Source organism: Carassius carassius, chromosome 25 (genome assembly GCF_963082965.1).
Source record: "Carassius carassius chromosome 25, fCarCar2.1, whole genome shotgun sequence".
Lineage (NCBI taxonomy): Eukaryota > Metazoa > Chordata > Actinopteri > Cypriniformes > Cyprinidae > Carassius > Carassius carassius.
In genome coordinates this window covers 6,364,629-6,380,287 of record NC_081779.1, presented here as the reverse complement: position 1 = coordinate 6,380,287, position 15,659 = coordinate 6,364,629, and the positions used below count along the sequence as shown (strand labels likewise).

Below are 15,659 nucleotides of genomic sequence, written 5' to 3'. Positions count from 1 at the left end.
AAGTATCATTAAAACTTGCATTAAAGTAGGAGTTGACATAAACAACTTCACTGTTTTATGAAATACATTTATTGAAGGGAAAACATCTACTGTCATAAAAGGGACCAAAAAAAAGAACATGTAACTAAACATGTCACCATTTACATTGGTGATAACGGCATTTCCTCAGAAGCTGACCTGTGGACACAGTTTCACACACAGGCAGGGTCAGGCTGACCTGAGGTCAGTACAGCTTTTCTATCTCTAATGGGAACAGCAGGCGTATCCGAGATCCATCTGCTCAGACAGGATGACCTCAACCCAAGCCAGAGCACAAGGATGCAGAGCGGAGGCGACCATCATAAAACTCTGTGCTGTGTTGGTAGCGAAGGAACTTTGACATCATCCTAATGTGCAGATTCTTGACACTGTTACGGTGTGCAGTCCTGTCAAACGTTTGTTTACTTCATGACAAATAAAGAAGCTTTCATTGCACTTGTTAGACAAATGTGTATGGAAGCCCATTTCAGTCACAGAAAAAAAATTCTTATCATAAGTCATAATTACCTTTTTTTTATTTCCGTGGCAGAAACAGGCTTCCATCAATGTCAGAGTCAGTAGTGCGGTTAGCTCACAGAAACATTGGAAGTTTGCTCATCGGCCTGTTTTTAGTGAGCTTGTGTCATTGATAGATTGGTTAAATGATAACAAATACGTATCGATATGCTCTCGCATAAATATATGACACATCCACGCAGCCGGAGCCGAGGGTAGCAGTGTGTTAGTCAGGACATGAATGTGTGGCTGAGCTGGTTCATACAAGAAACCGTGACTTCAGACCCACCGTGAACAAGTGTAGCCATGATGATTGAGCAGATGTGAAGGAGAGCACAGAGACTGATGCAGAAATAACTTCATGTCCAGCCTAAAACAGCATAACGGTTATGAGCTGAGCTGGAGGAGATCTGCTTCAGGGCTCTATGTAGTGCTGTCAGGAGGGACCATCCTTTGGCGAGCGGTTTTGGGTCGGTGGCGGGGTGTCGGGGGCGAGCTGCGTTCCCCCTCGGACTCAGAGGGCTCGGTTTCAGCCTGCGGGGAACCAGTGTCTCCCACCAACTCCCGCAGGAACTTAAACTTAGACAGGAAGAGCTGCCACACAACATACCAGCCTACAAACAGGACACACAGATGATATGGCTTTGCATTCCTACCTTGAATTTGACTCTGGTTCATTTGCATTAACTTTACAATAAAGCACGGATTGAGCTGGCATTTGCAAAAATATTTGTGAACTCATGCACTTCAGATGCATGACAAACTTGATTTACATTTCATTTTGCTGAGAAATCTTCGGCAACTTCTGTTAATGAAACCCAAGCTTATTGTTACAAACATTAAGATTTTGCTTTGTGATCCAACTGTTATATTAAGTAATGTCAAAAATTCTCATACAAAATAATCTAAAATCATTTAATTGATATTGAAGAAAAATGTGAACTTGGTAACTTAATCTTATGATAATCATAATAAAAAATAAAATGTAACTCATCTGAATGCATTATGGTAATGAGAATTTGGTGGGGAAATGTCAGAACGTTCTCGATATTAACTTTATTCAAAATACAATTTATTCTTTTTTCCCTTTGATGATTGGGTAAAATATGAAAAGTAAAATAATAATTCAAATGAGAATAAAAATGGAATCAAATATGAAATATATGGAGCATTATGGTTATACGATTTTATTCTGAAAATTTTAATAATAATAATAATAATAATAATAATAATGTCAGTGCAAAATAAATACTTCAGGAAGAAATATAAATTCATAATAAGAATTAAATGTAAAATATCTGGATGCATTATGGAAATGAGAATTTGGTGAGACAATTTTCATGATTAAAATCTTAATTTTCTTTATGCAAAAGATAATTAAAATATCCTAAAAATCCTATAACCTTAATTTATGCAATTATTTGTATCTTTATCTTGGGATAAAACACAAATCTAATAAGAATCATAATATCAAAAAAATATATTTTTATGAACAAAATGGGGAAAAATCTATCAACAATTGTATTTTTATGAACTAATATTAAGAAAGATTAACAAATGCAGTGTGGAAATTGCTCATTGTTCTTCAATGTTAGCTAATTCATTCGTGTTGATGGTAAAATATGACCTAGATTCATTCTTGGTAGAATTTTCATTTTGATTTCAACATATTCAGACATTTTAGTTAATGCAGAAAAAGTTTCTTCTTCATATAGTAACACATAAGTGTTGACATGTTTAGTGCAGTGACCTACATAAATCTGATCCAAGCCTGCGTCTGACATGAGGACACAACTTCTCTAGTGACATGCTGGAAATTGCAAACTTATGTACAGCTGATATGTTTCTACAGTAACAGAAAACTTTTAACAGCTCCTGTGCCTTTAACAGAAGTGGGTCAGTCAGACAGACCTCGACTAAAGTCAACACTCAACTCACAGTGAACTCTGGAGATGAGACGTCTGTGTTGTTGACAGTCAGCAAACCTGCTCTATTACTGCAGTGTTTGTCTGAACCGACCACATTCTCACACATGAGCCCATAATTCAAGGCTGTGAAGTCACTGTAGAGAAAATCCTCTAACTGAAGGTGGGACTTTTTCCTCAGAAATGTGACAAGGTTCATGATTCATGACCATCAGATCACGGAGTAAGCAACCACTTTGATAGACTTCGCAGAATCATAAAATTCCTAGAATTTCTAGTTTAAGATAAGCTACAGTGACCCCAAATGTATTCAGACAACACTCATGACACACTTAACATGTGACTGCATTTGATGAAGGATTGCAGGATCTTTCCTCAGGGTGCTCAGCAGCTACTTACCGAAGATCATGAAGAGGAGGACACATATCAGCGTGGCCACGATCACCAACACGGTCAAACCAACACTCTGCCACATCCTCCTCTTCTAATGAACACAACAAAGAAAACACACCTCTGATTATGTGTATTATTGACCATAACAGTAAAAAAGAAGAAGAAGAAAAATGGGATTAAAAATATGATTGCTTTTTTTAAATTCAGTACTACATAAAATATTTACAAATATATGCATTAATTATTCAATTTACAGAAATGCATCCACAGGCATAAATTAGCATGTTTTTAGTAGCATAGTTTTTTGGTGTAGTAATAAGACTATGTGAAATGCATATCAATCAAATCTTTCCATTTTCATATAAATAGAAATATATAATCTTATAATATATAACACACACAGCATTACAGTTTTAGACACTAACGTTACCATGATAATACCATGTGTACTGTAGTACAGTTATGGCATCAAATGGTAAAATGTTAATGGTACTTTAAATATACCATGGTACTGAAAATTATATTGAAGAGTATATGAGGATATCCTATGATAAATCTCTTTTTTGCATGTGTGATATCAGTATAAAGTGATTGTACACAGAGAGTGGTGTGTGTCTAATGTGAGTCACGCAGATGACAGTTTATGATCAGATTTATGAGCAGACTTACAGACGTTCACGCCTCAGTCTTCACGCCGAATCCCGCGGAACGGAGGCCGGGAGAGCATGACATGGAGAGCCTCAAATATTCCCTTCATCTACATCACTGTGACATGAACAGAGGAGAGACAAGAGCGAGAAAACAGCAAACTCGAGCCTCAACAACACAAGCAATCTGAATCTGAGGATGACCCGGAAGAGCTCATTCCTTCCATTCCGCCGCGTGGTCTTGTGGGAATTGAAGTTTTATCCAAACGTCAAATCACTGAAATGAACTCAATAATAATAATAATAATAATAATCTTAATGAAACTTAACTCACTCCACAACGTCATTGTATTTTATTCTATTTTTTCTTCTTCTTTTGTTTTTCTTTTCTTCTGAATCTACAGGACAAGTATAGGCCAATCGAAAATCAGTCTGAATGTGCCAAGAACATTGTCTTTACTTTTTTAACCGTTTTTGTATTCCTGTATAAAAAAAAAAAAATTAAATTAAATTAAATTAGAATCACTTACTAAAAACAGTTGGTGAAACCTAGGTTTTTCGGAGATAAACTGCATTTATCCAGCAACTTATAATGCATTTAATCAGTTTTTGCATTGCTTGGAATCAAACCAATATCTCTGACCTGTGACTGTGAACTTGAAATATAAGAATTACACTCAAAAACATCTTGACTAAACATAACCCAAACAATCAGCTGGCCCTGCACTGGTTTGAAAAACAGACGCAACAACAAAACACAACAATTAATAGAAATTCATGTCTTTATTCAAATGCTGCAATTATGTAGATATAAGCAGAGCAGCTTACATTTTACAATCAATTTATTTTATTTATTTTCTAATCATGTATGAGAGGACAGAAATTACCTGAATTTTTCTTATTACCTGAAATGTTCTTATTAAAAAATAAAATAAAATAAAATGTTTTATGGGACATTCTCAGAATCAGAATGAGCTTTATTGCCAGAATATACAAAGAATTTGTTTTAGTGACAGAAGCTTCCACGGCACACACAGATTACAGTGACACGACAGGCCGCAGATAATAGAAAGAATAATATACAAATATACAAAATAGACAATGTACAAAATAGCAAAAACCCAATATAAAATATAGACAAAAATGTACAGGTATGATATGTGCAAATTTGACATGTAAATTGTTGTATATTGTGTTGATGCTTTATGTGACTACGTTTCCCATGATGCACTTTGTACTTATGTTTCCGGTTATGTTCCGGTGTTGTTATGGAAGTGCTGTTGAGAGAATAAACAGAACAGTCACGTTAAGTCTGTGTGTGTGTCATACTGGTCTGCATACGCCGTTATACTCTTCTAAAAGACACAATAAATTGGCGACGAGGACGGTGTTAATCCGCGTGTGTGATGTAATGCGGAAATGAAGCGGCTCCATGGCGAGATCGCTGGAAATGAGAAAATACGAGCCTGCTGCTAATCAACGTGTTGACTGAAGAGGGGGAAGAAAGACAACGATTCAGATAAGTGACTGAATTAACTGAAACGACAGAGTACGGCAAAATGGCAGCAGTTTTTGGCAACATTGGTCACTTTGATGAAAGTAGTGAGCAGTGGAGCTCTTACACAGAAAGATTTGAGTACTTTGTGGCAGCGAATGCTATTACTGAGGAGAAAGTGGTACCCACTTTCTTAAGTGTGATGGGTCCAAAGACATATACACTACTGCGTAACCTCCTGCAGCCAGAAAAACCGGGAGAGAAAACATATGATCAAATAGTGGGCACTCTTAAAGCACATTTCTCTCCAAAGCCCTTAGTAATTGCAGAGCGATTTCGATTTCACCGACGAAATCAGCTGGAAGGAGAAACCGTGACAATGTTTGTAGCGGTGTTAAAAAAATTAGCTGAACACTGTGAATTTGGTGAAGTGCTAAATGACACACTTCGAGACAGATTAGTCTGCGGACTCCGCTCTGAGGGCATACAAAAAAGACTGTTAACGGAGGGCAACCTGACACTACAAAGAGCTATTGAGCTAAGTGTGTCTATGGAATTAGCTGCAAAGGAAGCACAGCAACTGAGCTCAAACAGTAAAGTGTATAAGATGGAGACCGAAAAACAAACTGAAAATGAAGGCCCATGTTTTCGCTGTGGTAAAACGGGACACTCACCTGTTTCATGCTGGTTTAAAGATGCGGAGTGCCGCAGCTGCAAGAAAAAAGGACACATTGAGCGGGCATGTAAAAATAAAACAGAAAGAAAAAAAACGCTACAGAAACCAGTATACAGAAGGAAGCAAAAGCAACATGTGTTTGCAGTTGAGCAGGAAAACGAGGTTACTGATACATCTGATGAGGAATTTCCTTTGCATGTGCTCACTGTCGCAGGTGGAACCAAGGCTTATAAGGTCACCGCGCTGCTGGAAGGACAGCCTGTGAAAATGGAGATTGACACTGGTGCTGCTGTGTCGCTCGTGTCGGATGCGGTATACAGTGAAATTCTGAGCCATCTACCACTCACACCACCTGATGTGATTCTTAAGACTTACACTGGGGAAGCGGTGACCATGAAAGGACTCACTCAGGTAACAGTTGAACTGAACGGACAAACAAAAAAACTGCCATTGTATGTGGTTTTGGGTGGTTACCCCTCGTTGATGGGACGTTCGTGGCTGGAGCAACTCAAGGTGGACTGGCCAGCTATACATATGATGACACATAAAACACTGGACCTTGAAGGTATTCTCCGAAAACACAGTGATGTTTTCAAACAGGAGTTGGGCAGCATGGAGAAAATCAAGGTGAAATTGACTGTAGAGCCGGGAAGCCAGCCAAAATTTTTAAAGGCCCGGCCCCTTCCATATGCGCTGAAACCCAAGGTAGAAGCAAGCTTAGCTGAGCTCAGGAAGGAGGGGGTGCTGGAACCAGTCAGTGTGAGTAAGTGGGCAACACCCATTGTTCCAGTTTTAAAGAAAGATGGAGGCATAAGGATCTGTGGGGATTTTAAAGTCACTGTAAATCCAGTGTTGTCAGCAGAACAATACCCCTTGCCTCACATTAATGATCTTTTTGCTGGGCTGACTGGAGGGCAAAAATTCAGCAAAATCGACCTCAACCAAGCATACCTGCAGATGCATGTTGAGGAACAGTCCAGAGAACTTCTCACCATTAACACCCACAAAGGCCTATTTCGGTATAAGCGGTTACCATTCGGAATTACTTCGGCTCCATCCGTTTTTCAGCGTGCGATGGATCAAATTCTGGCAGGGCTTCCAGGAGTGGTGTGTTACTTAGATGACATTCTAGTGACTGGCACTGATGACGAGTCGCACTTACAACATCTTGATGCTACCCTTGAGAGACTGAAAGAATACGGATTGAGAGTGCGCAAGGACAAATGTGAATTTTTCCAGTTGTCAGTCGAGTACTTAGGACATGTCATTGATGCCTCTGGGTTGCATACATCTCCATCCAAGGTTAAGGCCATTGTGGATGCTCCAGTGCCCGAAAATGTAAGCCAGCTGCGGTCTTTCCTCGGTTTGCTAAATTATTATGGTCGTTTCATCCCAAACATTGCTACGTTGCTGAAACCCCTGCACAAATTATTGTGTCATGAGAAAACTTGGAGGTGGACCTCTGAATGCCAGGAGGCATTCAAAAGAGCAAAAGAGACACTTTTAAGGTCAAATGTCCTCACTTATTTTGACCCTGCTCTTCCCATTCAGCTGGCCTGCGACGCTTCTCCATATGGTGTGGGAGCTGTCTTGTCCCACATCATGCCAAATGGTCAAGAGAGGCCAATCGCATTTGCTTCCAGGAGTCTGAGTAAAGCAGAAACAAACTATGCTCAGATCGAGCGAGAAGCGCTGAGTATTGTGTTTGGAGTTCGCAAGTTTTATCAGTACATTTTTGGAAGGAAGTTCACGTTGCTGACCGATCATCGCCCACTCACTGCAATTTTTGGCCCACACCATGGCATTCCCTCTCTTGCTGCCAGTAGGATGCAAAGATGGGCTTTGATGTTATCCGCTCACACCTATGACATCAAATATCGGAAGTCAGAATTGCACGGAAATGCGGACGGTCTGTCCAGATTGCCTCTCGCAGACAGGATAAAAGAGGCTCAAGTTGCAGAAATTTTCTACTTCAGCCAGGTGGAAAGGGCCCCAGTAACAGCTGTGCAAGTACGTAAGAGCACACGCAGTGACCCTGTCCTGTCCAAAGTCATGGATATCGTCATGACAGGAAAAGGGGAGAGCGATGACCTGGAGCTAAAACCATACATCTCTCGACGTCATGAACTTTCAGTGCAGTCAGGCTGCTTGCTGTGGGGAAGGAGAGTGATCATTCCCCCGGTCCTGCGCAAGCAAGTGCTAAAACAGCTGCATGTGGGACACTGTGGAATGGTCCGAATGAAAGAAATTGCCAGGAGTTATTTCTGGTGGCCAGGAGTGGACAGCCAAATTGAGGAAAAGGCAAGAACATGTACGTCATGCCAGCGCATACGTAATGTACCACAACTGGCACCGCTGCACCCATGGGAATATCCAGAGAATCCATGGCATCGCATTCATATTGATTTTGCAGGTCCAGTCGAGGACAAAATGCTGCTGGTTGTCGTGGATGCACACAGTAAGTGGCCTGAGGTGGCTATCATGAAATCTACCTCAGCTGAAAAGACAATTGAGAAACTGGGAGAAATTTTCAGTAGATTTGGATCTCCAGTGCAGCTGGTCTCAGATAATGGCCCTCAATTTACATCTCAGGAGATGGCCACATTTCTACAAGCAAACGGGGTGCAGCATATCACGTCATCACCTTACCATCCTGCAACAAATGGGTTAGCAGAAAGGTTTGTCCAAACCATGAAACATGCGTTGAAAGCTTCACTCGGACAAGGGACAATTCATCAACGCCTTCATAGCTTCTTGTTGTGCTATCGCAGTACTCCGCACGCAACTACCAAAGTGTCACCAGCGTCTTTGTTGTTCAATAGAGAGCTCAGGACAAGTTTTGAGCTGCTTAAACCAGCAACACTCAAAGAAACTGTCTTACGACAGCAAAAGAATCAGGTACAGCGACGGAATCTGCGAGCCAAGGACAGAACCTTTTCGGTAGGCTCACCAGTGCTGGCCCGGAACTATGGTGGTGGTCCGAAATGGGTTCCGGCTACTGTGGAGGCCCAGACGGGTCCAGTCTCGTATAAAGTCAAAACGGCTGGAAATCTTTCTTGGAGGAGACACACGGATCAGTTGCTTAAGGGAGCCAACTCATTAAAGGATCTTTCCGAAGTTGCGGATGTCACTGATCAAATTAGTGACAGTACGCCAGCTCCTGAAGTACCCATTACTGAGTCTACCAAGACCTCAAATTGTCCATCTGTAAAGGAACAGGTATCACCTGTTGTACCGATAGAAAATGGAAACCAGACAGGCCGCCGATACCCAGTTAGGGAGCGGCACCCACCTCACCGTTTTTTGGATTATACTTAGTTAGGAGCTACCCTTATTGTGTCGGGGCAGAATAATCCCCAAAAGGGTCAGCTAGGGTTTGAGGTAGTCTACCCTCACTCCCAAGGAATTAGTTGTGTTCATACACTTAAGGAAATCATAAAAAAAAAAAAAAAGCTGAATCTTCTGAGCAAAATAATACTTAATAATAAAAAAAAAAAAAAAAAAAAAGAGAAAAGAAAAGTTCGTAAGAGAAGTTGAATTTCATAAATTCATGACTACTGATATTACAGTTAATTTGTAATCTCTGTGTTAGACCTCAAAGAGTAAGGGGGAAGGAGATGTTGTATATTGTGTTGATGCTTTATGTGACTACGTTTCCCATGATGCACTTTGTACTTATGTTTCCGGTTATGTTCCGGTGTTGTTATGGAAGTGCTGTTGAGAGAATAAACAGAACAGTCACGTTAAGTCTGTGTGTGTGTCATACTGGTCTGCATACGCCGTTATACTCTTCTAAAAGACACAATATAAATAATATAATGTGTGTTAAATAAATAATGTATATTAGTGTTGTGTGTTCCACGTTTATTGTTAAGTGTTCATAAGGCGGATTGCCTGAGGAAAGAATCTGTTCTTATGTCTGGCTGTTCTGGTGCTCAGACAGCAGCAGTTCAAAGAGGGCGTGTCCTGGGTGTGAGGGGTCCTGAGTGATTTTGCCACCCCTATTGCACACTTTGGATAAGTACAGTTCTTGGAGAGAAGAGAGGGTTGTACCAATGATTTGCTCAGAAGTCAGAAAATCAGGTCAGGGGTCAGATTTGGTAGCTGAGCTAAACCAGACAGTTATAGAAGTGCAGAGGACAGATTCAATGATGACGGAGTAGAACTGTTTCAGCAGCTCCTGTGGCAAGTTGAACTTCCTCAGCTGGTGAAGGAAGTACAACCTCTGCTGGGCCTTTTTCACAGTGGACTCAATTTGATTGTCCCACTTCAGGTCCTGAGAGATACAGGTGCCCAGGAACCCAAATGTCTCCACTGTCATTACAGTGCTGTGCATGATTGTGAGTGTAGGGAGAGCAGGGGGTTTTCTCCTGAAATCTACGATCATCTCCACAGTTTTGAGTGTCTTAAGCTCCAGGTTGTTAATACTGCATCAGACAGCCAGCTCTTTAACCTCCTGTCTGTAAGCAGACTCGTCACCATCCTGAATGAGGCCGATAAGTGTGGTGTCATCTGGAAACGTCAAGAGGTTGAGAGAGGGTTTTTTAAATGTGCAGTCATTGGGTTAGAGAGAAAAGAGCAGTGGGGAGAGGACACAACCCTGTGGGGTGCCAGTGCTGATGGGACAGGTGCTGGATGACAATTTTCCTAGCTGCTGCCTGTCTGTCAGGAAGCTGGTGATCCACTGACAGACGGAGGTGCACAGAGAGCTGAGTTAATTTGGGTAGGAGGAGGTTTGGGATGATAGTGTTTCTAAAACATATTAAGGGGATACAACTCATTTATTGTAATTGACAGGTGTGATAATCAGTGGGACTGAATTTTTACCTCCATCATTAAAGCATGGGCAAAAAAATGGATAGAGTTTGTCAGCGAAACACTGGCCAGTGAAAGAGTAGATATGAGAGCTGGAATCCACATCATAAAAGGAGACCAGACCCTCCTCATAATCCACAAACACACCGACCCGCTGCGGCTTCACTCTCAGAGACAGAGAAACTGTAGTATGACCATAGGCCCAATATTCATTCCCATTCCTCAGAACCACAGTCCAGTATCCATTACTGGGATTCAGCTGGATATCTCCTTTCCTGTTAATAGATTCTCTGACTACTCCTAAATTCCATTTAGTCTTTCCCTTCACCTGCACCTCGAAATAAAATCTCCCTGAGGAGAATCCCACCTTTCCCAGGACACTTACAAGGAAATCAAATCTCTTTGGGATGTCTGGGAGTTTCTGTCTAATGTCTCCATGTCTCACTTGTTTTCCATCATCAGACAGGATGAGGTTTGGATGAGCTGTATCAGGATCCAGAGTCACATCCACTGAGAAAACAGATTTCATGGTGATGCTTTTAATCAGACTGTACTGAAGCTTTGAGAATGTAATCTATTGTAACACAGACAGCACACTGTACCTGTATACTGCTGCATCCACCTCAGCTCTGACACTATAACAATAAAACATCATGAGATCTTTAAGATGTTTTTATATGTGGAATTATAGACCATCTTTAATGTTATATAAAAAAAGTGTACATCATTATGTTTTTATCTGATCAAAGAGTTGACATACTAGTTTGAATGAGTTTGCTGTTTAGAGTGTCTTGAAGTTGAGTCAGAGCTCTGCTCAGAGTCTCCTGACTATCCTCAGTCTCCACACTGATCTCAGAGCAGCTCCTGGGGTCTGTAAGGCTGCTCAGGGATGAATAACTCTACAGCAGGAGACAGGAGAAATCCTTCAGCATGGGGAGAGTTATGGTGTCATGTACTGCATTATCACTGATCAGAGAGATGTTCACTGACCTGTAAGAGAAGGAGGTGATCTTCAGTGTGTGAGAGCTGCTCCAGCTCAGTGTTTCTCATCTTTAGCTCAGTGATCTCCTGCTCCAGCTCTTCAATCAGCTCTTGCTCCCTTTTCTCTGCTGCTTTCTGCCGCTCTTCAATCATCTCCATCACTTCAGTCTGACATCTCTCAATGGAGCGGATGAGATCAGTGAAGAGTTCAGCATGGGCTGCTTTCTCCTCCTCTGTGTTTCTCTGCTCAACCAAGTCAACCAACAAATTATCAGCGATGTTTGCTAAGGCAAGAATCAGTTATACTCTTCCTCATGCTTCAGTGTTTAAAGGGGTTTTCTAATTTCCTCAACCGAAGTATTAAACTTCGTCCTGATGCGTTTACACTGAAAAATTCTTAAAATCATGTGTCATGTTGAGGAGAAGTGATATTACTTTACGTACGTAGTTTTTTTATCTCACAATTTGGACTTTTCAAGATTGTGAGTTATTATTTCTGAATTGCAAGTAAACCTCTTGCAATTCTGAACTAAAAAAATCCAGTTTGTTCCTGAATGAATAGGTTTTTTTGAAAGAGTCGATTAAGTGAATGAATCAAAATCAGTGACTTATAAAGACAGTCACTTGTCTGCAGAAAGAGTCACTGTAAAATCCCCTCCATTAATACACAGACCGACTGTCTGGACAAACAAAAACAAGTGGACTGATACAAACAGTGAAGTCCCCTGAACAAAACAATTTATTACAGAATTTTGAACTCACTTTTCTGACCTCTGCTGAGTGTTTGATGTCTTGAATCTTCTTGATCCTGTCCTGAATCATCTGCTGCACGTCTTTATGTGTCTTCATCAGTTGAGTCTATAGACAGAGAAAAAAAAGATATTTATCATAAAGATGATTTACTGTCTTGTGACGAAATTTACAATATGTTTTTATTTGTAATTATTTTGTTTGATAAAATCACATGACATGATTACTTTAAAATCAGTTTTGTTAATAAGTCTACCTTCTTCTCTTGACTCTCCTCTTCTACAGAAACAGTGTTGTGGGTCTTGTGTTCTTTCACAGCACACATCAGACACACACACGTCTGATCATCTCTACAGAACATCTCTAGAGGCCTCTCATGTTTCTGACATATATAGTCCTCCAGATTAGTCACAGCACATTTGAGTTTATAGTGCTCTACGAGCTCTCGGAGTGTGATATTAATCTTGAGATCAGGTCTTTGGTTGAATGTTTCTTTACAGTATGGACAGTTGAAGGACTGGCTGTTGTCCCAGTACTTATTCAGACAGGTCTTGCAGTAGTTGTGTCCACATGGAGCAGTGACTGGATCAGTGAACACATCCAGACATATGGAGCACTGAAGCTCCTTAGTCATTAGACCACTGAAGGATGACATACCTGGAGAAAAAGAAACCATGAAGATAAATCACCTACACTACTAGTCTGAAATTTGGACACACTTGATATAGTTGGTATAGAAAAGAATCACCCCAGAAGATGGACACAGTTGTTTTATCCAGATGTATTTACTAAGTGCAACTTAAGACATCCAAGTGAAAGATATAACACCAACATCAGAAAAAAAATAAAAATAAAGAATATTCAGAATCACTGATGAGTTGGAAGGATCCCCCTCCTCCTAAAAACCACTTGTAAACTTTGTAGCTAATCACCTTCTCAATGGCACACAAAGTCATTTGACTTTCAACTGTGATCAGCTGTTCTCATTTTGATTAGCTCAGCATGAAAAGAGCTTTCCTGGAGCGTTTCAGTCCTTGGTAGTGCTACTGAAGCAAACAATCAACTATGGGTGGCAAGACACTCTCAAAAGATCTCTGGGATAAAGATGTGGACAGTCACAGGTCAGGAGATGGATACAAAAACATTTTAAAGGCTTTCTCAATGCCTAGAAGTACAGTGAAGTCTATTATTAAGAAGTGTAAGGTATTTGGTACAACGCAGACCCTCCTTGGATCAGGGTGTTAATCCAGACTGGATGAAAGTGCCGGAGGAAACTGGTCAGAGAGATGACCAAGAGACCTACATCAACTCTTAAACAGTTGCAGTAATTTATAACAAGCAGTGATAATTTGTGCATGTGACAACAATATCACAAATTCTCCATTAATATGGCTTGTTTGGAAGGGTTCCAAGAAAAAAGCCACCCCTCAAGAAAGAGCACATGCAGTCACGACTGAGCTTTGCCAAAATGCACCTTGAAGATTCTGAGGCACATCAGACTGAAGCTGAATTATTTGGCCTCAACACCAAACGATATGTCTGGCATAAATCCAATACAGTCACCATCAATAATAACATTCAACGTTAACGTCCAAATAACATCATTCCTCTACATGGAGGAGTTAATATCCTGTTCTGCTGTGTTTCTCTGCAGCAGGGACTTGAGCACTTGTCAGGATAGAAGGAAAAATGGATGGGGCAAAATACTTCTTGAGGAAAATCTGTCAGAATGTTGTCAATGGGAAGAAGGTTTACCTTCCAACATGACAATGGCCCAAAGCACACAGTAAAACTGACACACAGTGGTTGAAGGAGAAAAAGGTGAATATCCTAGTCAGAGCCTAGAATTAAACCCCATTGAAAATCTATGGAATGACCTGAAGACTGCAGTCAACCAACAATCACCATCAAATTTATATATATTAAGTCTAGATGTGCAAAGTTAGTAGAAACAGAGGCTGCGTTTACACGTGACCTGTATCCAGATGTTGTCCACATACACCCTGAAAAGACAAGTGTAAACGCGTTTCTGATTGGAATGTTATCCGATCAGCGTGTCCTGGTTCAGAGGTAGTCGAGGACTGATCCTTTTTCCAACTTAGTTCTTTTAGTAGTGAATTTAGGTAAAGGGGTGCAGAGCCAGTGGTTGATAAAGACTATATATTTTTAGTTATTCAGGTTCAAACAAAATCTTACCTCAAAAGTGAGGTTTAGAGTTACTTATTCAAAAAGCACAGTCCATTCAGTCTTGTGAGCAATTCTCCACTGCTATTTAACTCTAAAAGAGAGTAATGTAAAAGTTCTCTAAATAGGATTTTCTTTCTCTTTTTCAAACATAAAATCAAATCAGATCATGAACTTTTAATCATTATTTATATTAAAATCGTATTGATAGTTCAAGAAACAGTCACTCATTGTTAAACACACATGAACTTACTGAGCAGTCTAGACTTGCTTTTGAGATAAGAAACAAAGTACAAAATATAAATAATACTTAACTACAAATAAACATATCTCCACAAAATAAACTGATATATGGTATGATTAAGTGTAATTTTAATCTTGTAAATATGACTTTCAGCTGCAGTGTAGGTGTGTGTTCAGTCTCTCTGCCCACATTTTCTTCCTGTTTCTTAAGTCTTTATGTTGTGTGACAAAATGACCCATAAACTCGATTAATCTTGACCACTTCCATTAGAAATTTGTTCAGGACAATCTCTCTGATATTTCCATCACTTACCTGAGAGTATGAGATCCACAAGGATGGTTGAATCATCAGATTTTAAAAGTAGATTATTTCAGCTGTCTATATTGTTGATCAAGTTAGTTTCACTTTCTCTGAATTTTTCACTGAACTCCAGTGATGTCAGAGCTCCTCCTGTATTTATACATATAAATGTGTCTCTGTATTTGGTTTGTTAGATTCATGTGTGTTTGTTTGTATTGGGATGAATGTTTCTTTTAGTTAATGAAGAAGAGGTATCAGCAGAAAAAAAGATTATTCTGAAATCAGATCAGATCACACAATCCAAATCTTGGTTTTAATCTGGATCTACAGTAACAACCAAGTATCTGTTCTTCAAAATGTTTGGCAGGATTCCAGCAGAAGTGTGGATTCAGGTTGGATTTCAGAAACAACACATAATAAAACTTTAAATGGGTCAAGTAATACAACACTGATATCATGTAGTATGCATATTTAACATTTTGCTCTTGATTTGTTAACCATTACAATATAAAGTAAATAAAGTGCACATTAGACTACCTATTAAGCCTTTCAGTACAGTAAATTAAAAAAATTGCCCCCATAATTCCTCAAACAACTGTCAACCTGTAACCGGCAAGTTTGTAAAAAATTAACAACCAATGAGTAGTTTACACTTTAGATTTTGGGAAGAAGAAAGTTTTTTAAATTATTTATTCATGGGTTTACACAACAGGTT

The 15,659-nt window shown here is 39.9% G+C and overlaps 3 protein-coding genes across 5 annotated transcripts; 1 reads left to right on the top strand and 2 right to left on the bottom strand.

The window, feature by feature from the left end:
- Positions 1–539: 539 nt before the first annotated feature.
- Positions 540–3,734, bottom strand: LOC132104002 (small integral membrane protein 13). Of its 3 annotated transcripts, none has more exons than XM_059509138.1 (3): positions 3,518–3,734; positions 2,859–2,940; positions 540–1,148 (listed from the first exon to the last, which is right to left on the bottom strand). In XM_059509138.1, the coding sequence occupies exons 2-3, from the start codon at positions 2,932–2,934 to the stop codon at positions 958–960; spliced, it is 267 nt and encodes an 88-aa protein (XP_059365121.1). In that variant the 5' UTR covers positions 2,935–2,940; positions 3,518–3,734; the 3' UTR covers positions 540–957. The 3 variants fall into 3 exon arrangements, with proteins under 3 accessions (XP_059365121.1, XP_059365122.1, XP_059365120.1); XM_059509139.1 differs by having other exon boundaries at positions 3,522–3,734; XM_059509137.1 differs by having other exon boundaries at positions 2,859–2,943; positions 3,522–3,731.
- Positions 3,735–5,058: 1,324 nt separating this feature from the next.
- On the top strand, positions 5,059–9,646 carry LOC132104847 (uncharacterized protein K02A2.6). Its single transcript, XM_059510376.1, has 2 exons — positions 5,059–8,696; positions 9,610–9,646. Exons 1-2 carry the CDS (start codon positions 5,059–5,061, stop codon positions 9,644–9,646), a joined length of 3,675 nt encoding a protein of 1,224 aa, XP_059366359.1.
- Positions 9,647–9,731: 85 nt separating this feature from the next.
- LOC132104635 (E3 ubiquitin-protein ligase TRIM39-like) lies at positions 9,732–15,067 on the bottom strand. Its single transcript, XM_059510194.1, has 7 exons — positions 14,957–15,067; positions 12,473–12,873; positions 12,229–12,324; positions 11,476–11,709; positions 11,246–11,384; positions 11,088–11,120; positions 9,732–10,995 (listed from the first exon to the last, which is right to left on the bottom strand). The coding sequence occupies exons 2-7, from the start codon at positions 12,869–12,871 to the stop codon at positions 10,448–10,450; spliced, it is 1,449 nt and encodes a 482-aa protein (XP_059366177.1). The 5' UTR covers positions 12,872–12,873; positions 14,957–15,067; the 3' UTR covers positions 9,732–10,447.
- Positions 15,068–15,659: the final 592 nt, after the last annotated feature.